This window comes from Idiotropiscis lumnitzeri, unplaced genomic scaffold, assembly GCF_059441095.1.
Source record: "Idiotropiscis lumnitzeri isolate Australia: NSW breed Sydney's pygmy pipehorse unplaced genomic scaffold, RoL_Ilum_1.0 HiC_scaffold_28, whole genome shotgun sequence".
NCBI lineage: Eukaryota > Metazoa > Chordata > Actinopteri > Syngnathiformes > Syngnathidae > Idiotropiscis > Idiotropiscis lumnitzeri.
This window is the reverse complement of record NW_028283566.1, coordinates 89,977-111,155: the sequence shown is the minus strand read 5'-3', so window position 1 is coordinate 111,155 and position 21,179 is coordinate 89,977. Positions and strand designations below refer to the sequence as shown.

At 59.0% G+C, this 21,179-nt stretch overlaps 1 protein-coding gene across 1 annotated transcript; it reads left to right on the top strand.

Annotated features, from left to right (window-relative positions):
- Nucleotides 1-3,171: 3,171 nt before the first annotated feature.
- LOC148315965 (uncharacterized) lies at nt 3,172-20,727 on the top strand (the record flags this gene model as incomplete). The annotated part of the gene is made up of 8 exons (XM_088287126.1): nt 3,172-3,210; nt 5,829-7,971; nt 8,046-8,099; nt 10,785-10,801; nt 10,854-11,456; nt 12,183-12,779; nt 18,265-19,687; nt 20,300-20,727. Coding segments are annotated over exons 1-8 (5,304 nt in total), but the record flags the coding sequence as incomplete, so codon positions are not given.
- Between the last annotated feature and the right edge of the window lie 452 nt (nt 20,728-21,179).

Below are 21,179 nucleotides of genomic sequence, written 5' to 3'. Positions count from 1 at the left end.
AAGGTGTTTTGTAAGCTGAAACCGTTAGAATAGGCAGGAAGAGTGTGGGCGAGTGGGATGGAGTCAAATGTCAAGTTTTCCATTCTGTATGAACTGCATATTCAAATTGCCCATGCTATGATGCAAACAAAAACCATGCAGGGAGCAGGGAGCTCCAGCTTCGCCTCTGACTGCAGAGGGCTGCTCCGCGCGTGATGACAGACAATCTTGACTGGTTGATTCATTTGTTCAGGCTTGTTTTGATAGAAACATCCTTAACACATACATTAGAAGCAAACATACTAAAAGCGTAGAAAGCAAGCCTATCATCCAGACATAATAAGAAACAGGACAGCCGTGTCCATTTTTATGTTTGATTTGTATGTGTTTCCATTGGTCAGTATCTCCCCCTCTCTTGACCTACCCGTCCGGGCAGTCAACCATCAGGCTCACCATAGCGGGGAAAGAACTCCGGTGCGGGTCGAAGTTGTGAGTAATGGTACCACTTCCGACCTCTCATGTCTAATTGCACCGTACTTTCATCTGATAAATGCTTTTGTGTAATTAATATTTAACATATTTTGTAAATATAAACCTGCTCAATTAAATAATTGACTTTCTCTCCCGTAAGTATTTAAAAACAATGCCAGCAATCGTTACACAACCCTCCCAAAAACGCATGCCAAATAATCGCAACAATACCATAATTAATTGTATTCAATCACCTCTCCCAACTTGATTGTGAAGCTTGTATCAGTCACTTGAACAATATAATGTGCTTAACGTACACCCACCAAATATTACATCTACTTCAATTCCCAGACCGTTGAATATATTCTAGACCGTGGCATCCACACAGGCATTGCATTCAGAAACAATTCTCCAACGTATAAATTTAGTTTTACCAATAATCACCACAAGCAGTGTTGGTTCGCAATAATGTCCTAATGATATCCAGCTAATATGGCACAACACTAGAATCTGGCTTCGCAACATGGGCAAATCATTCCCAAATTAAATAAAATTTTGTTCATTGAGTTCCAATATCTAACTGTGTTTAGGAATTACAAATTAAGCCTGAGCTACCACTCCAATTTTGACCATTCTTTTTGACAAACCTTTAAAGCAACCCAAATGGAATAGTAACCATTGATGATGATAATAATAAAACAATAATAATAAAAGAAGATCCCAGAACTTTAATAACGCCGATACCAAATTAAACAATTTTTTACGGGATGACTAGGTGCTCCCCAAGACATAGACAGTTCCAAGACCGCTGCAGTCTACACCTCCTATTGTCTTCAGAATGCCTCACTCCACCTCCGGGCCGTGTCAACTCTGACTCTGTCAACTGGGGGAGGGGGTAGAGACAGTAAAAACAATCGCAGAGCTGTGGAGCCGAGCCCCAAATCAGTCAGGCTCTGGGTCCACAACACCTCTAACAGAGACACACACGGAACTACCACTTCCGAGCGATCCTTCTCTGGAAATTTAGAAATTTAGTAAACCCGAAGAATTTGTAGTCGGTGCTGAAATATGATCTCCCGATAGTGACGCGGAGTATTCAAGTATGATGACGCGCATCAATATTCAATGTGATTTGTGGCTCGGCAAAAGTAAACAATTCATACCATTTCCGCTGCTCGGGGACAAGGCATGCATGTTGTCATGACCCGTGTCGGGCATGTCAATGTTTTTGTTATTGTTTTGGGACGTCTGGGATCCGTCCCTTGAGGGGGGGTACTGTCATGACCCGTGTCGGGCATGTCAATGTTTTTGTTATTGTTTTCTTCCCTCTAAAGGATAATGTAAATGGCAGTCAATTTAAAACTGAACAAAGGTTAGACTGCTCGGAGCCACTTTTGTGATCCTGGCATGGAAGTCCATTGTTTCAGAGGGGTCTCGTTCACACCTCCTGTGGTGCAGCTGTGATCTAATCTTCCTGCATTCCTCTCCTGAGTGTCTGGTCATTAGCATGGTCTAAACTTCAGTTACACTTAAAGGATTTCATACATTTGACTATTAAAGGAATATAAGAGTTTGAGCTTAACATAGTTCATTAGATGTTGGTGCATCCAATGTATGAAAATGTGATATTGTAAAATGCTGAGAGTGTGACTGGTGAAGCGCAACAGAATGGGGGTTGCAAGAGCGTGCACGAGTGGAATGTTTCAGGACAAAGGGTGATAGCAGCAAGGAGGGAGCGAGACGAGATGACTCCGGGAAGGAGCGGCCATCGGGGGATCGCACGCAGGAGGAGCCACGGGATTCGGCGGGAGGAGAAAGACCAATGAGAGCGAGCTAAAGTTAACTGCAATACACATAGCCAATAGAATCATGCCAGGATGCCTTTGTCTGTGCCATTTTGCATGTTGTATAGTATGAATCAGGACTGGGCAACTCGGAGGTAGAACACATTCGCTGGTGGCAAGAGAGGTGTAGACTTGTATTGAGAGGGATCCGAGATCTAGGTGCCATGTAGGAAATCTGTATTGGGAATAAATCCACTTCGTGTGTGAAAATGCCGGCTTCCTGATACCTTTCTATTGCAGAACGAGCGCGCATATTGTTGGATGAGTGAGAGTTGGGTAAGGTCGCAAATTGGAGTCAGATTACTAATTTGAGTTTACATTGGGTTAAAGTTAAATTCTAACATTGATATAAAGATAAATTCCAACACCTCCTTCCTGCCATGTGCTTCTGTTATTGTTTTGTCAGCTGTGTTAGCGTTTCGCCTTGCGGCGATGAGGAGGTGGACCCAAGAAGCGAGGAAGCCGGGGTAGGTGAAACTTAAAGGGGATTTATTGAAGAGCTCAGCAGGGACAACAACGGGGCGTGGACAAAAAACAACAAAGGCAACTAACCAAGACTGAACGGGCACAAGGACAAGGAACCAGAGAGCATGAACAGGGCCGGAAATAAACGCGGTCGTGGCAGTCCATGAAATGCGGCAACAAAGCGAGACACAGAGGCGAAAATGGCCCGACACTGCGTTGTCGGTCTGGGAGGTCTAAATAGTCCGAGTCATTCGGGGAGCAGATGGGAAGCAGGTGCTTGATGAGGGTAACGGGGAACAGGTGCGTGGCTGGTGATGACGAGTGCTGAGGGGAAACGCTAACACAGCTGACAAAACAATAACAGAAGCACATGGCAGCAAGGAGGGAAGAAAACAATAACAAAAACATTGACATGCCCGACACGGGTCATGACACATGTGAGGCCACGCCGGTAGACATAACAAATAAATAAATCTAATGCAAGCTGTACTAAATTTAGATGAACGCCTTTTGACAAACCAAATCATGTGGGATCATATGTACAATGTAATGTGTCAATTTGGTGAATTGAATGGGTGGGGGTTGCTACACCACACAGACAAGAGCAGGAACAGGGCATACCCACCGCGGGAGAATGGAGAACCAGGTTTCAGAGCTGCCTGTGACGGTTCGGGTCGGGGAGGAGGGCGTGGCAGTTCTGCTTGTTTACAGATTCGCGATCCACCCAGCCAGGCCCTCCTCCGGAGAAAGTGGGCGTCGGCTCCGGCGCACCTGCAGCTCGTTGCCGGCAATCAGCGCCGGCTTAAGAACCAGCCACGCCAGGAGTCCGACGCCGGATTATCTTGTCACCTCACGTGGTACTGGCTCATGTCTCGTCCTGTTTCCCGATCGCCTGACTCGTCGTGCTCTCGTGCTTGCTTGACCCCTGCTCTTCCGTCTCCCCCCTCTAGCCGACCTGAACCCGTCTGGTCCCGCTCCGCACGCCAGCGCCTCCGAGATCCTGCCCGGCAAGCATCCCGCCAGCGCTCTCCGCTCCGCCGTGCTTCCCGCTACCACGCCAGCCCGACTTCGCCTCCCGGCGCGCCCCGCTCGGCCGCACCCTCGTCCGCGCCACCCGGCACCTGCCCGTCGGCTTCATTCAACGCTGTCCCTGACGACGCCTGCCTTGTGGTGGACTCTCTCCAGCTCGCCTCCCCACTCCAGCCTTCAATAAACCCTGTTACCCACTCACCTGTCGCTTTTGGGTCCTCCTTCCTTCCCACACGGTTCATAGAACGCGACAGAATAATCCGGCCAAGTTAATGGACCCCGCGACCACGGACCCCCTGGGCGAAGCGCTTGCCCACCAGGGCAGCGTGCTCGAGCGCCATGATCGGATGCTGCAGGAAGTTCCGGGCTCCCTCCAGGCCATCCAACACCAGCTCTCGCACCTCTCTAACCAGGTGGGTTCACTCGCTCCCCCCCCCAACCTCCCCAGGGACGCGACCCTGGCTCCCCCGGCCGCCGCATTGCATTATGCGGGCGGTCGAGAGCCCCACGTTCCTACTCCCGAACCCTACTCCGGGGACTTGGGCTCGTGTAGCCAATTCTTACTCAGCACCTCCCTGGTTTTCGACCTTCAGCCCCACAGTTACGCTACAGAGCGGGCCAGGATCGCCTATACCATCAACTTGCTTCGCGGCCGCGCCGCCAAGTGGGCAACCGCATTGTGGGAGGCGGCGTCACCTGTGATGTCTACTTACGCGGATTTCAGCCAGGAGTTACGCCGTGTCTTCGACCACCCGGTGCAGGGGCGCGAGGCGTCCCGCCGGCTCCTCTCCCTCCGACAGGGTTCCCGCTCCGCGGCCGACTTCTCGGTGGAATTCCGCATCCTGGCCCACGAGAGCCGTTGGAACGAGCCGGCTCTCCGCGAGGCGTTTCTCAACGGGCTGACCGACGCCCTCAAGGACGAGCTGGCGATCCGTGACGAAACCACGACTCTTGAAGAACTAATCGCCCTGGCCATCAAGGTGGACCATCGGTTGCGGGACCGGCAGGCTGATCGTTTCCGACGCCCCTCCAGAGTCGCCGCCCGGGCAGCCATTCCCCGACCCGAGGTTCGCTCGCCATCGCCAGTTCAGCTATCCACCGGCGCGGAGGAGCCTATGCAGGTAGGAAGAACTACTCTGGACCCTCTGGAGCGCCAGCGCCGTCGGTCCCATCAGCTCTGCCTGTATTGCGGCCTCCCCGGCCACTTCTTGATCCACTGTCCCAATAAACCAAAAGAGCAGGCTCGTCGCTGAGGGAGAGCCCAACGCCGAGCCTGCTGGTATCCGCTTCTGGCTCTTCTTCCCGGATGTCCATCTCCGCCCGGCTGCTGGGTCAACACACCCCCCGCTCGGTCACCGCGCTGGTCGACTCGGGGGCCGACGGCAGCTTCTTGGACCTGACCCTTGCCCGCCAGCTCGGCATCACCATGGAACCCATTCTGTCCCCCCGAAGGGTGGTCGCGCTGGACGGGCATCTCATCGCCCGGGTCTCCCAACAGACCGCTCCCCTGACCCTCATCGTCTCGGGTAATCACCGGGAGTCCATCAGATTTTTTCTGATCCACTCTCCCCAGGTCCCCCTGGTCTTAGGTTTCCCCTGGCTCCAGACCCACAACCCCACCATCGATTGGAGGAGGTGCGTGCTGACCGGATGGAGTGAGTTCTGCCACTCCCACTGCCTGCGTTCAGCGGATCCGGCCCCTTCCTCTACGCTTCCCCCCCCCCTCCCCCTGACGTCTCCTCCGTTCCCCCGGACTACCACGACCTGGCGCAGGTCTTCAACAAGGACCTTGCCCGTACCCTCCCCCCCCATCGTCCGTACGACTGCGCCATCGACCTCCTCCCGGGGGCCCCCCTGCCCAACACCCGCCTATACAACATCTCCAGGCCAGAGAAGGAGTCCATGGAGACGTACATCCGTGAGTCGCTTGCGACCGGTCTCATCCGCCCCTCGTCTTCTCCTCTGGGCGCGGGCTTCTTTTTCGTGAAAAAGAAGGACGCCTCGCTCCGCCCCTGCATCGACTTCAAACCACTAAACCAGATAACTGTCAAAAACAAGTCTTCGCTCCCCCTCATCGACCCGTCGTTCGAACCTCTATGTGAGGCCCAGATTTTCTCAAAGTTGGACTTACGAAATGCGTACCACCTGGTCCGCATCAGGGAGGGGGACGAGTGGAAGACGGCGTTCAACACACCATTGGGGCACTTCGAGTATCTGGTGATGCCTTTCGGACTTACCAACGCCCCCGCCGTCTTCCAGACCCTCATGACAGACGTTTTCCGCGACATGCTCAACCGGTTCGTGTTCATATATCTCGACGACATCCTCATATTCTCCCGCTCTCTCGCAGATCACCGCAGGCATGTCCGACTGGTCCTCCAGCGCCTCCTGGAGAACCGCCTCTACGTGAAGCCCGAGAAATGCGAGTTCCACGTCCCTTCGGTGCCCTTCCTGGGCTATATCATCGCCCGGGGGCAACTTCGCCCCGACCCGGCCAAGATCCAGGCCGTGGCGGAGTGGCCCCAGCCCACCACCCGGAAGGAGCTTCAACGTTTTCTCGGATTCGCAAATTTCTACCGCCGTTTCATCCGGGACTACAGTAAGGTCGCCAGTCCACTCACCGCGCTTACGTCCACAGCCACCACATTCCAGTGGACCCCGGCGGCCGCCCAGGCCTTCACCCACCTGAAGAAGGCCTTCACCAGCGCCCCCGTACTCCGGCACCCAGACCCCGCTCTCCAGTTCATCGTGGAGGTGGACGCCTCCGACACCGGGGCGGGGGCCGTCCTCTCCCAGCGTGATCCCGGTACCCAGGTAGTCCATCCGTGTGCCTTCTTTTCCAGGCGCCTATCCCCCGCCGAGCGAAACTACGACGTGGGCAATCGAGAACTCCTCGCGGTGGTATGGGCTCTCCAGGAGTGGCGGCACTGGCTCGAGGGCACCTCGACCCCTTTCTTGGTCTGGACCGACCACAAAAACCTGGCATACCTGCAGTCCGCCAAGAGACTCAACCCCCGCCAGGCACGCTGGAACTTGTTCTTGAGCCGTTTTAATTTTACCCTCTCCTTCCGCCCCGGCTCGAACAATGGGAAGGCGGACGCCCTCTCACGTCAGTTCTCGCCCCCTGCCAGCCCTGACGCTCCGGAGCCCATTCTTCCCTCGGCCTGTCTACTGGGGGCGGCCACCTGGGACATCGAGCAGGTCGTCCGCAACGCTCAGGAGCAGCAACCGGACCCGCGCCCAGTCCCTTCCGACCGCTTGTTCGTTCCCGACACCGTGCGGTCACAGGTACTGCAATGGGGGCACTCATCCACACTCACCTGCCACCCGGGGGTGGCACGCACTCTCCGCTTCCTCCAGCAGCGTTTCTGGTGGCCCCGGATGGCAAAGGATACCCGGGAATTCGTGCGAGCCTGCTCCGTCTGCGCCCGCGGAAAGGCCTCCCACGCGGTCCCCGCCGGCCTCCTCCAGCCCCTGCCTATCCCAAGTCGTCCCTGGTCGCACATCGCCCTAGACTTTGTCACCGGCCTCCCTCCGTCCAACGGACACACAGTCATCCTCACCCTGGTCGACAGGTTTTCCAAGTGCGTCCACTACGTCCCCCTGCCCAAGCTGCCCACCGCGCTTGAGACCGCCAAACTCATCACCCAACACGTTTTCCGACCCCACGGCATCCCGGAGGACATCGTGTCCGACCGGGGCCCCCAGTTCGCTTCACAAGTTTGGCAGGAATTCTGCAAGGCAGTCGGGGCCACCGCCAGTCTCTCCTCGGGCTACCACCCCCAATCCAACGGCCAGACGGAGCGGGCCAACCAGGACCTGGAAGCCGCCCTCCGATGCGTGGTGGCCCGCAACCCGGACTCCTGGAGCGACGCACTACCCTGGGTCGAGTACGCCCATAACTCCCTCTCCACCACGGCCACAGGTATGTCTCCCTTCATGGTTTGTTTTGGTTACCAACCACCTCTCTTCAAAGACCAGGAGCATACCGTGGCCATTCCTTCCGTGGAGGAGCACCTCCGCCGGATCCGGGGGGTGTGGGCCGAAGCGAGGGCCGCCCTCATCCGAACAGCCCAGAGGACCAAACGACTGGCTGATCGCCACCGGTCCCCAGCCCCGGACTACGTGCCTGGCCAGATGGTGTGGCTCTCCTCACGCGACCTTCCCCTCCAAGTCGAGTCTCGTAAGCTGGCCCCTCGCTTTATCGGTCCTTTTCCCGTCGAAAGAATCATTAACCCGTGCTCTGTTCGACTCAAGCTTCCCGACTCCCTGAAAATTCACCCTACATTCCATGTCTCCCTCCTCAAACCGGTATCCTCCAGCCCTCTGAGCCCTCCGGCTGTACCCCCCCCACCCCCCATGATAATAGACGACCACCCGGCTTACACGGTGGCAAAAGTCCTGGACGTTCGGCGCCGGGGCCGGGGCTACCAGTACCTGGTGGACTGGGAGGGCTACGGTCCGGAGGAGCGCTCCTGGATCTCCCGAAAACTGTTTTTGACCGACGCCCCCATCAGGGAGTTCTACGCACTTCACCCGGACAAGCCGGGTAGGACGCCAGGAGGCGTCCGTTAGGGGGGGGGTACTGTGACGGTTCGGGTCGGGGAGGAGGGCGTGGCAGTTCTGCTTGTTTACAGATTCGCGATCCACCCAGCCAGGCCCTCCTCCGGAGAAAGTGGGCGTCGGCTCCGGCGCACCTGCAGCTCGTTGCCGGCAATCAGCGCCGGCTTAAGAACCAGCCACGCCAGGAGTCCGACGCCGGATTATCTTGTCACCTCACGTGGTACTGGCTCATGTCTCGTCCTGTTTCCCGATCGCCTGACTCGTCGTGCTCTCGTGCTTGCTTGACCCCTGCTCTTCCGTCTCCCCCCTCTAGCCGACCTGAACCCGTCTGGTCCCGCTCCGCACGCCAGCGCCTCCGAGATCCTGCCCGGCAAGCATCCCGCCAGCGCTCTCCGCTCCGCCGTGCTTCCCGCTACCACGCCAGCCCGACTTCGCCTCCCGGCGCGCCCCGCTCGGCCGCACCCTCGTCCGCGCCACCCGGCACTTGCCCGTCGGCTTCATTCAACGCTGTCCCTGACGACGCCTGCCTTGTGGTGGACTCTCTCCAGCTCGCCTCCCCACTCCAGCCTTCAATAAACCCTGTTACCCACTCACCTGTCGCTTTTGGGTCCTCCTTCCTTCCCACACGGTTCATAGAACGCGACAGAATAATCCGGCCAAGTTAATGGACCCCGCGACCACGGACCCCCTGGGCGAAGCGCTTGCCCACCAGGGCAGCGTGCTCGAGCGCCATGATCGGATGCTGCAGGAAGTTCCGGGCTCCCTCCAGGCCATCCAACACCAGCTCTCGCACCTCTCTAACCAGGTGGGTTCACTCGCTCCCCCCCCCAACCTCCCCAGGGACGCGACCCTGGCTCCCCCGGCCGCCGCATTGCATTATGCGGGCGGTCGAGAGCCCCACGTTCCTACTCCCGAACCCTACTCCGGGGACTTGGGCTCGTGTAGCCAATTCTTACTCAGCACCTCCCTGGTTTTCGACCTTCAGCCCCACAGTTACGCTACCGAGCGGGCCAGGATCGCCTATACCATCAACTTGCTTCGCGGCCGCGCCGCCAAGTGGGCAACCGCATTGTGGGAGGCGGCGTCACCTGTGATGTCTACTTACGCGGATTTCAGCCAGGAGTTACGCCGTGTCTTCGACCACCCGGTGCAGGGGCGCGAGGCGTCCCGCCGGCTCCTCTCCCTCCGACAGGGTTCCCGCTCCGCGGCCGACTTCTCGGTGGAATTCCGCATCCTGGCCCACGAGAGCCGTTGGAACGAGCCGGCTCTCCGCGAGGCGTTTCTCAACGGGCTGACCGACGCCCTCAAGGACGAGCTGGCGATCCGTGACGAAACCACGACTCTTGAAGAACTAATCGCCCTGGCCATCAAGGTGGACCATCGGTTGCGGGACCGGCAGGCTGATCGTTTCCGACGCCCCTCCAGAGTCGCCGCCCGGGCAGCCATTCCCCGACCCGAGGTTCGCTCGCCATCGCCAGTTCAGCTATCCACCGGCGCGGAGGAGCCTATGCAGGTAGGAAGAACTACTCTGGACCCTCTGGAGCGCCAGCGCCGTCGGTCCCATCAGCTCTGCCTGTATTGCGGCCTCCCCGGCCACTTCTTGATCCACTGTCCCAATAAACCAAAAGAGCAGGCTCGTCGCTGAGGGAGAGCCCAACGCCGAGCCTGCTGGTATCCGCTTCTGGCTCTTCTTCCCGGATGTCCATCTCCGCCCGGCTGCTGGGTCAACACACCCCCCGCTCGGTCACCGCGCTGGTCGACTCGGGGGCCGACGGCAGCTTCTTGGACCTGACCCTTGCCCGCCAGCTCGGCATCACCATGGAACCCATTCTGTCCCCCCGAAGGGTGGTCGCGCTGGACGGGCATCTCATCGCCCGGGTCTCCCAACAGACCGCTCCCCTGACCCTCATCGTCTCGGGTAATCACCGGGAGTCCATCAGATTTTTTCTGATCCACTCTCCCCAGGTCCCCCTGGTCTTAGGTTTCCCCTGGCTCCAGACCCACAACCCCACCATCGATTGGAGGAGGTGCGTGCTGACCGGATGGAGTGAGTTCTGCCACTCCCACTGCCTGCGTTCAGCGGATCCGGCCCCTTCCTCTACGCTTCCCCCCCCCCCTCCCCCTGACGTCTCCTCCGTTCCCCCGGACTACCACGACCTGGCGCAGGTCTTCAACAAGGAACTTGCCCGTACCCTCCCCCCCCATCGTCCGTACGACTGCGCCATCGACCTCCTCCCGGGGGCCCCCCTGCCCAACACCCGCCTATACAACATCTCCAGGCCAGAGAAGGAGTCCATGGAGACGTACATCCGTGAGTCGCTTGCGACCGGTCTCATCCGCCCCTCGTCTTCTCCTCTGGGCGCGGGCTTCTTTTTCGTGAAAAAGAAGGACGCCTCGCTCCGCCCCTGCATCGACTTCAAACCACTAAACCAGATAACTGTCAAAAACAAGTCTTCGCTCCCCCTCATCGACCCGTCGTTCGAACCTCTATGTGAGGCCCAGATTTTCTCAAAGTTGGACTTACGAAATGCGTACCACCTGGTCCGCATCAGGGAGGGGGACGAGTGGAAGACGGCGTTCAACACACCATTGGGGCACTTCGAGTATCTGGTGATGCCTTTCGGACTTACCAACGCCCCCGCCGTCTTCCAGACCCTCATGACAGACGTTTTCCGCGACATGCTCAACCGGTTCGTGTTCATATATCTCGACGACATCCTCATATTCTCCCGCTCTCTCGCAGATCACCGCAGGCATGTCCGACTGGTCCTCCAGCGCCTCCTGGAGAACCGCCTCTACGTGAAGCCCGAGAAATGCGAGTTCCACGTCCCTTCGGTGCCCTTCCTGGGCTATATCATCGCCCGGGGGCAACTTCACCCCGACCCGGCCAAGATCCAGGCCGTGGCGGAGTGGCCCCAGCCCACCACCCGGAAGGAGCTTCAACGTTTTCTCGGATTCGCAAATTTCTACCGCCGTTTCATCCGGGACTACAGTAAGGTCGCCAGTCCACTCACCGCGCTTACGTCCACAGCCACCACATTCCAGTGGACCCCGGCGGCCGCCCAGGCCTTCACCCACCTGAAGAAGGCCTTCCCCAGCGCCCCCGTACTCCGGCACCCAGACCCCGCTCTCCAGTTCATCGTGGAGGTGGACGCCTCCGACACCGGGGCGGGGGCCGTCCTCTCCCAGCGTGATCCCGGTACCCAGGTAGTCCATCCGTGTGCCTTCTTTTCCAGGCGCCTATCCCCCGCCGAGCGAAACTACGACGTGGGCAATCGAGAACTCCTCGCGGTGGTATGGGCTCTCCAGGAGTGGCGGCACTGGCTCGAGGGCACCTCGACCCCTTTCTTGGTCTGGACCGACCACAAAAACCTGGCATACCTGCAGTCCGCCAAGAGACTCAACCCCCGCCAGGCACGCTGGAACTTGTTCTTGAGCCGTTTTAATTTTACCCTCTCCTTCCGCCCCGGCTCGAACAATGGGAAGGCGGACGCCCTCTCACGTCAGTTCTCGCCCCCTGCCAGCCCTGACGCTCCGGAGCCCATTCTTCCCTCGGCCTGTCTACTGGGGGCGGCCACCTGGGACATCGAGCAGGTCGTCCGCAACGCTCAGGAGCAGCAACCGGACCCGCGCCCAGTCCCTTCCGACCGCTTGTTCGTTCCCGACACCGTGCGGTCACAGGTACTGCAATGGGGGCACTCATCCACACTCACCTGCCACCCGGGGGTGGCACGCACTCTCCGCTTCCTCCAGCAGCGTTTCTGGTGGCCCCGGATGGCAAAGGATACCCGGGAATTCGTGCGAGCCTGCTCCGTCTGCGCCCGCGGAAAGGCCTCCCACGCGGTCCCCGCCGGCCTCCTCCAGCCCCTGCCTATCCCAAGTCGTCCCTGGTCGCACATCGCCCTAGACTTTGTCACCGGCCTCCCTCCGTCCAACGGACACACAGTCATCCTCACCCTGGTCGACAGGTTTTCCAAGTGCGTCCACTACGTCCCCCTGCCCAAGCTGCCCACCGCGCTTGAGACCGCCAAACTCATCACCCAACACGTTTTCCGACCCCACGGCATCCCGGAGGACATCGTGTCCGACCGGGGCCCCCAGTTCGCTTCACAAGTTTGGCAGGAATTCTGCAAGGCAGTCGGGGCCACCGCCAGTCTCTCCTCGGGCTACCACCCCCAATCCAACGGCCAGACGGAGCGGGCCAACCAGGACCTGGAAGCCGCCCTCCGATGCGTGGTGGCCCGCAACCCGGACTCCTGGAGCGACGCACTACCCTGGGTCGAGTACGCCCATAACTCCCTCTCCACCACGGCCACAGGTATGTCTCCCTTCATGGTTTGTTTTGGTTACCAACCACCTCTCTTCAAAGACCAGGAGCATACCGTGGCCATTCCTTCCGCGGAGGAGCACCTCCGCCGGATCCGGGGGGTGTGGGCCGAAGCGAGGGCCGCCCTCATCCGAACAGCCCAGAGGACCAAACGACTGGCTGATCGCCACCGGTCCCCAGCCCCGGACTACGTGCCTGGCCAGATGGTGTGGCTCTCCTCACGCGACCTTCCCCTCCAAGTCGAGTCTCGTAAGCTGGCCCCTCGCTTTATCGGCCCTTTTCCCGTCGAAAGAATCATTAACCCGTGCTCTGTTCGACTCAAGCTTCCCGACTCCCTGAAAATTCACCCTACATTCCATGTCTCCCTCCTCAAACCGGTATCCTCCAGCCCTCTGAGCCCTCCGGCTGTACCCCCCCCCACCCCCCATGATAATAGACGACCACCCGGCTTACACGGTGGCAAAAGTCCTGGACGTTCGGCGCCGGGGCCGGGGCTACCAGTACCTGGTGGACTGGGAGGGCTACGGTCCGGAGGAGCGCTCCTGGATCTCCCGAAAACTGTTTTTGACCGACGCCCCCATCAGGGAGTTCTACGCACTTCACCCGGACAAGCCGGGTAGGACGCCAGGAGGCGTCCGTTAGGGGGGGGGTACTGTGACGGTTCGGGTCGGGGAGGAGGGCGTGGCAGTTCTGCTTGTTTACAGATTCGCGATCCACCCAGCCAGGCCCTCCTCCGGAGAAAGTGGGCGTCGGCTCCGGCGCACCTGCAGCTCGTTGCCGGCAATCAGCGCCGGCTTAAGAACCAGCCACGCCAGGAGTCCGACGCCGGATTATCTTGTCACCTCACGTGGTACTGGCTCATGTCTCGTCCTGTTTCCCGATCGCCTGACTCGTCGTGCTCTCGTGCTTGCTTGACCCCTGCTCTTCCGTCTCCCCCCTCTAGCCGACCTGAACCCGTCTGGTCCCGCTCCGCACGCCAGCGCCTCCGAGATCCTGCCCGGCAAGCATCCCGCCAGCGCTCTCCGCTCCGCCGTGCTTCCCGCTACCACGCCAGCCCGACTTCGCCTCCCGGCGCGCCCCGCTCGGCCGCACCCTCGTCCGCGCCACCCGGCACTTGCCCGTCGGCTTCATTCAACGCTGTCCCTGACGACGCCTGCCTTGTGGTGGACTCTCTCCAGCTCGCCTCCCCACTCCAGCCTTCAATAAACCCTGTTACCCACTCACCTGTCGCTTTTGGGTCCTCCTTCCTTCCCACACGGTTCATAGAACGCGACACTGCCCTTATTCAGTTCAGCCACAGGGAAGGAAGAGAGCACGACATATGCTCTCTCCGACGGATGTGCACAGTCAAGTTCAGTCCCATCCGGGAATGCCACTCAAAGTCCAGTGTTCGTTCAGTCAATGGCGGTGACTCAGGCAATCTCGAGAGTCCACATGGCTCACTGGGAGTTGCGGAAGGAGCTCATAGCTCGCCCCAATATCCAGCACCATCGAAAACTTCCACCGTCCCCGGACTGCAGGGACCTGCCAGTCCTCGAACGCTGAAGCTCCGTGGCCCCCTGCCATAGAATGGGGTACCATCGGGTTGGTATCAAGTGCGTTGGGAGTGGGTAACGGTGGCGCCCCCTGCGCTGGTGGAGCTCTTTGTGACAGATATGGCACCGGACCAGAGGATGGCACATTCCAGAAAGTGGCTCGGCATGGACAGCTCATCACCCAGTGACCCCACACCCCGCAGCAAGAGCACACCCCACTCACAACCCATGTCTATAACCACCCGTACCTCTGTTACCGCAGTCCCGACCTCGTTGACCGGCCTGCTATGGACAGCAGCCAGTCTGCTGTGGCGCTACGTCACCGAACCTTGCCCAGAAGCAGCAGAAGTGGAAGGAGCAGGTTCAATGGGAGCCACATGCGTCGGTGGCTGCCTAAACTGCTTCCTCTTTTTTAATATTTTCATCTCTCTTGGCCTCCTAAACCTGCAAGCACAACAATTTTTAGTCACGCTCCTTAATCCAATCCCATATTTTCCTTTTCTGCAAAATTATGTACAAAATGTGTTCTACTTAGACCGAGTAGCATTTTTCATTGATGGACTATTTCGCCTGATGTCTGCCCTTGTGGACGGCCACTTGAACAGCTGTGTATTGTCGACATTATTGGATGGGTCACTGCCGGAAGTCTCACTCCATTCACGTCTCGCCCTGGCCACATAGACCAGGCCTGTCTCCCCCTTCCCCACCTGAAAGACACAGCAACATCGACCCCAACGGGCCAGAAATATCTGATGCACGGCACGGCCAATCTCACCTGAGGTGTCCCCTTTTAGCTGGTGACCATCATGCTGGTCAGCAGGTCTGGCCTTGGCCTCAAGTGAGGACAGTTCCTGTTAAGTAAATTTTGTCCCGCTTGTAACGCTGTATAAACCTCTTAGTCTGGTGTCTCCTTTGTAGGAGATTTCAACCAACGTGACCTTTTTTCAACGTGTCGAATAAACCAATGTTGACCTTTCTGCTATCTTTACAGCTGTGAGAGCTGTCAATAAATCTTAACATGGCCTTCCCCCTTGGGTAATTACAAATGTCTTATCTTCAAACTTCTTACAAGCACCCTGTATCCAATGTATGAAAATGTGATATTGTAAAATGCTGAGAGTGTGACTGGTGAAGCGCAACAGAATGGGGGTTGCAAGAGCGTGCACGAGTGGAATGTTTCAGGACAAAGGGTGATAGCAGCAAGGAGGGAGCGAGACGAGATGACTCCGGGAAGGAGCGGCCATCGGGGGATCGCACGCAGGAGGAGCCACGGGATTCGGCGGGAGGAGAAAGACCAATGAGAGCGAGCTAAAGTTAACTGCAATACACATAGCCAATAGAATCATGCCAGGATGCCTTTGTCTGTGCCATTTTGCATGTTGTATAGTATGAATCAGGACTGGGCAACTCGGAGGTAGAACACATTCGCTGGTGGCAAGAGAGGTGTAGACTTGTATTGAGAGGGATCCGAGATCTAGGTGCCATGTAGGAAATCTGTATTGGGAATAAATCCACTTCGTGTGTGAAAATGCCGGCTTCCTGATACCTTTCTATTGCAGAACGAGCGCGCATATTGTTGGATGAGTGAGAGTTGGGTAAGGTCGCAAATTGGAGTCAGATTACTAATTTGAGTTTACATTGGGTTAAAGTTAAATTCTAACATTGATATAAAGATAAATTCCAACACCTCCTTCCTGCCATGTGCTTCTGTTATTGTTTTGTCAGCTGTGTTAGCGTTTCGCCTTGCGGCGATGAGGAGGTGGACCCAAGAAGCGAGGAAGCCGGGGTAGGTGAAACTTAAAGGGGATTTATTGAAGAGCTCAGCAGGGACAACAACGGGGCGTGGACAAAAAACAACAAAGGCAACTAACCAAGACTGAACGGGCACAAGGACAAGGAACCAGAGAGCATGAACAGGGCCGGAAATAAACGCGGTCGTGGCAGTCCATGAAATGCGGCAACAAAGCGAGACACAGAGGCGAAAATGGCCCGACTGTGACGGTTCGGGTCGGGGAGGAGGGCGTGGCAGTTCTGTTTGTTACAGGTTCACGATCCACCCAGCCAGGCTCTCCTCCGGAGAAAGTGGGCGTCGGCTCCGGCGCACCTGCAGCTCGTTGCCGGCAATCAGCGCCGGCTTAAGAACCAGCCACGCCAGGAGTCCGACGCCGGATTATCTTGTCACCTCACGTGGTACTGGCTCATGTCTCGTCTTGTTTCCCGTTCGCCTGACTCGCCTTGCTCTCGTGCTTGCTTGACCCCTGCTCTGCCGTCTCCCCCCTCTAGCCGACCTGAACCCGTCTGGTCCCGCTCCGCACGCCAGCGCCTCCGAGATCCCGCCCGGCAAACATCCCGACAGCGCTCTCCGCTCCGCCGTGCTTCGCGCTACCACGCCAGCCCGACTTCGCCTCCCGACACGTCTCGCTCGACCGCACCCTCGTCCGCGCCACCCGGCACTGACCCGTCGGCTTCCTTCGACGCTGTCCTGGACGACGCCTGCCTTGCGGTGGACTCTCTCCAGCTCACATCCCCACTCCAGCCTTCAATAAACCCTGTTTCCCACTCACCTGTCGCTTTCGGGTCCTCCTTCCTTCCCACACGGTTCATTGAACCGCGACAGAATAATCCGGCCAAGTTAATGGACCCCGCGACCACGGACCCCCTGGGCGAAGCGCTTGCCCACCAGGGCAGCGTGCTCGAGCGCCATGATCGAATGCTGCAGGAAGTTCCGGGCTCCCTCCAGGCCATCCAACACCAGCTCTCGCACCTCTCTAACCAGGTGGGTTCACTCGCTCCCCCCTCCAACCTCCCCAGGGACGCGACCCTGGCCCCCCCGGCCGCCGCATTGCATTATGCGGGCGGTCGAGAGCCCCACGTTCCTACTCCCGAACCCTACTCCAGGGACTTGGGCTCGTGTAGCCAATTCTTACTCAGCACTTCCCTGGTTTTCGACCTCCAGCCCCACAGTTACGCTACCGAACGGGCCAGGATCGCTTATACCATCAACTTGCTTCGCGGCCGCGCCGCCAAGTGGGCAACCGCATTGTGGGAGGCGGCGTCTCCTGCGATGTCTACTTACGCGGATTTCAGCCAGGAGTTACGCCGTGTCTTCGACCACCCGGTGCAGGGGCGCGAGGCGTCCCGCCGGCTCCTCTCCCTCCGACAGGGTTCCCGCTCCGCGGCCGATTTCTCGGTGGAATTCCGCATCCTGGCCCACGAGAGCCGTTGGAACGAGCCGGCTCTCCGCGAGGCGTTTCTCAACGGGTTGACCGACGCCCTCAAGGACGAGCTGGCGATCCGAGACGAAACCACGACGCTCGAAGAGCTAATCGCCCTGGCCATCAAGGTGGACCATCGGTTGCGGGACCGGCAGGCTGATCGTTTCCGACGCCCCGCCGGAGTCGCCGCCCGGGCAGCCGTTCCCCGACCCGAGGTTCGCTCGCCATCGCCGGTTCAGCTATCCACCGGCGCGGAGGAACCGATGCAGGTAGGAAGAACTACTCTGGACCCTCTGGAGCGCCAGCGCCGTCGGTCCCATCAGCTCTGCCTGTATTGCGGCCTCCCCGGCCACGTCTTGATCCACTGTCCCAGTAACCCAAAAGAGCAGGCTCGTCGTTGAGGGAGAGCCCAACGCCGAGCCTGCTGGTCTCCGCTTCTGGCTCTTCTTCCCGGATGTCCATCTCCGCCCGGCTGCTGGGTCCACACACCCCCCGCTCGGTCACCGCGCTGGTCGACTCGGGGGCCGACGGCAGCTTCTTGGACCTGACCCTTGCCCGCCAGCTCGGCATCACCATGGAACCCATTCTGTCTCCCCGAAGGGTGGTCGCGCTGGACGGACATCTCATCGCCCGGGTCTCCCAACAGACCGCTCCCCTGACCCTCATCGTCTCTGGAAATCACCGGGAGTCCATCAGATTTTTTCTGATCCACTCTCCCCAGGTCCCCCTGGTCTTAGGTTTCCCCTGGCTCCAGACCCACAATCCCACCATCGATTGGAGGAGGTGCGTGCTGACAGGATGGAGTGAGTTCTGCCACTCCCACTGCTTGCGTTCAGCGGATCCGCCCCCTTCCTCTACGCTCCCCCCCCCCCCCTCCCCCTGACGTCTCCTCCGTTCCCCCGGACTACCACGACCTGGCGCAGGTCTTCAACAAGGACCTTGCCCGTACCCTCCCCCCCCATCGTCCGTACGACTGCGCCATCGACCTCCTCCCGGGGGCCCCCCTGCCCAACACCCGGCTATACAACATCTCCAGGCCAGAGAAGGAGGCCATGGAGACGTACATCCGGGAGTCACTTGCGACCGGTCTCATCCGCCCCTCGTCTTCTCCTCTGGGCGCGGGCTTCTTTTTCGTAAAAAAGAAGGACGCCTCGCTCCGCCCCTGCATTGACTTCAAACCATTAAACCAAATAACGGTCAAAAACAAGTCTTCGCTCCCCCTCATCGACCCGTCGTTCGAACCTCTATGTGAGGCCCAGATTTTCTCAAAGTTGGACTTACGAAATGCGTACCACCTGGTCCGCATCAGGGAGGGGGACGAGTGGAAGACGGCATTCAACACACCATTGGGGCACTTCGAGTATCTGGTGATGCCTTTCGGACTTACCAACGCCCCCGCCGTCTTCCAGACCCTCATGACAGACGTTTTCCGCGACATGCTCAACCGGTTCGTATTCATATATCTCGACGACATCCTCATATTCTCCCGCTCTCTCGCAGATCACCGCCGGCATGTCCGACTGGTCCTCCAGCGCCTCCTGGAGAACCGCCTCTACGTGAAGCCCGAGAAATGCGAGTTCCACGTCCCTTCGGTGCCCTTCCTTGGCTATATCATCGCCAGGGGGCAACTTCGCCCCGACCCGGCCAAGATCCAGGCCGTGGCGGAGTGGCCCCAGCCCACCACCCGGAAGGAGCTGCAACGTTTTCTCGGATTCGCAAATTTCTACCGCCGTTTCATCCGGGACTACAGTAAGGTCGCCAGTCCACTCACCGCGCTTACGTCCACAGCCACCACATTCCAGTGGACCCCGGCGGCCGCCCAGGCCTTCACCCACCTGAAGAAGGCCTTCACCAGCGCCCCCGTACTCCGGCACCCAGACCCCGCTCTCCAGTTCATCGTGGAGGTGGACGCCTCCGACACCGGGGCGGGGGCCGTCCTCTCCCAGCGGGATCCCGGTACCCAGGTAGTCCATCCGTGTGCCTTTTTTTCCAGGCGCCTATCCCCCGCCGAGCGAAACTACGACGTGGGCAATCGAGAACTCCTCGCGGTGGTATGGGCTCTCCAGGAGTGGCGGCACTGGCTCGAGGGCACCTCGACCCCTTTTTTGGTCTGGACCGACCACAAAAACCTGGCATACCTGCAGTCCGCCAAGAGACTCAACCCCCGCCAGGCACGCTGGAACTTGTTCTTGAGCCGTTTCAATTTTACCCTCTCCTTCCGCCCCGGCTCGAACAATGGGAAGGCGGACGCCCTCTCAAGTCAGTTCTCGCCCCCTGCCAGCCCTGACGCTCCGGAGCCCATTCTTCCCTCGGCCTGTCTACTGGGGGCGGCCACCTGGGACATCGAGCAGGTCGTCCGCAACGCTCAGGAGCAGCAACCGGACCCGCGCCCAGTCCCTTCCGACCGCTTGTTCGTTCCCGACACCGTGCGGTCACAGGTACTGCAATGGGGGCACTCATCCACACTCACCTGCCACCCGGGGGTGGCACGCACTCTCCGCTTCCTCCAGCAGCGTTTCTGGTGGCCCCGGATGGCTAAGGATACCCGGGAGTTCGTGCGAGCCTGCTCCGTCTGCGCACGCGGAAAGGCCTCCCACGCGGTCCCCGCCGGCCTCCTCCAGCCCCTGCCGATTCCAAGCCGTCCATGGTCGCACATCGCCCTGGACTTTGTTACCGGTCTCCCTCCGTCCAACGGACACACAGTCATCCTCACCCTGGTCGACAGGTTTTCCAAAAGCGTCCACTACGTCCCCCTACCCAAGCTGCCCACCGCGCTTGAGACCGCCAAACTCATCACCCAACACGTTTTCCGACCCCACGGCATCCCGGAGGACATCGTGTCCGACCGGGGCCCCCAGTTCGCTTCACAAGTTTGGCAGGAATTCTGCAAGGCAGTCGGGGCCACCGCCAGTCTCTCCTCGGGCTACCACCCCCAATCCAACGGCCAGACGGAGCGGGCCAACCAGGACCTGGAAGCCGCCCTCCGATGCGTGGTGGCCCGCAACCCGGACTCCTGGAGCGACGCACTACCCTGGGTCGAGTACGCCCATAACTCCCTCTCCACCACGGCCACAGGTATGTCTCCCTTCATGGTCTGTTTCGGTTACCAACCACCTCTCTTCAAGGACCAGGAGCATACCGTGGCCATTCCTTCCGTGGAGGAGCACCTCCGCCGGATCCGGGGGGTGTGGGCCGAAGCGAGGGCCGCCCTCATCCGAACAGCCCAGAGGACCAAGCGACTGGCTGATCGCCGTCGGTCCCCAGCCCCGGACTACGTGCCTGGCCAAATGGTATGGCTCTCCTCACGCGATCTTCCCCTACAAGTCGAGTCTCGTAAGCTGGCTCCTCGCTTTATCGGTCCCTTTCCCGTCGAAAGAATCATCAACCCATGCTCTGTTCGACTCAAACTTCCCGACTCCCTGAAGATTCACCCCACATTCCATGTCTCCCTCCTCAAACCGGTATCCTCCAGCCCTCTGAGCCCTCCGGCGGCACCCCCCCCACCCCCCATGATAATAGACGACCACCCGGCTTACACGGTGGCAAAAGTCCTGGACGTTCGGCGCCGGGGCCGGGGCTACCAGTACCTGGTGGACTGGGAGGGTTACGGTCCGGAGGAGCGCTCCTGGATCTCCCGAAAACTGTTTTTGACCGACGCCCCCATCAGGGAGTTTTACGCACTTCACCCGGACAAGCCGGGTAGGACGCCAGGAGGCGTCCGTTAGGGGGGGGGTACTGTGACGGTTCGGGT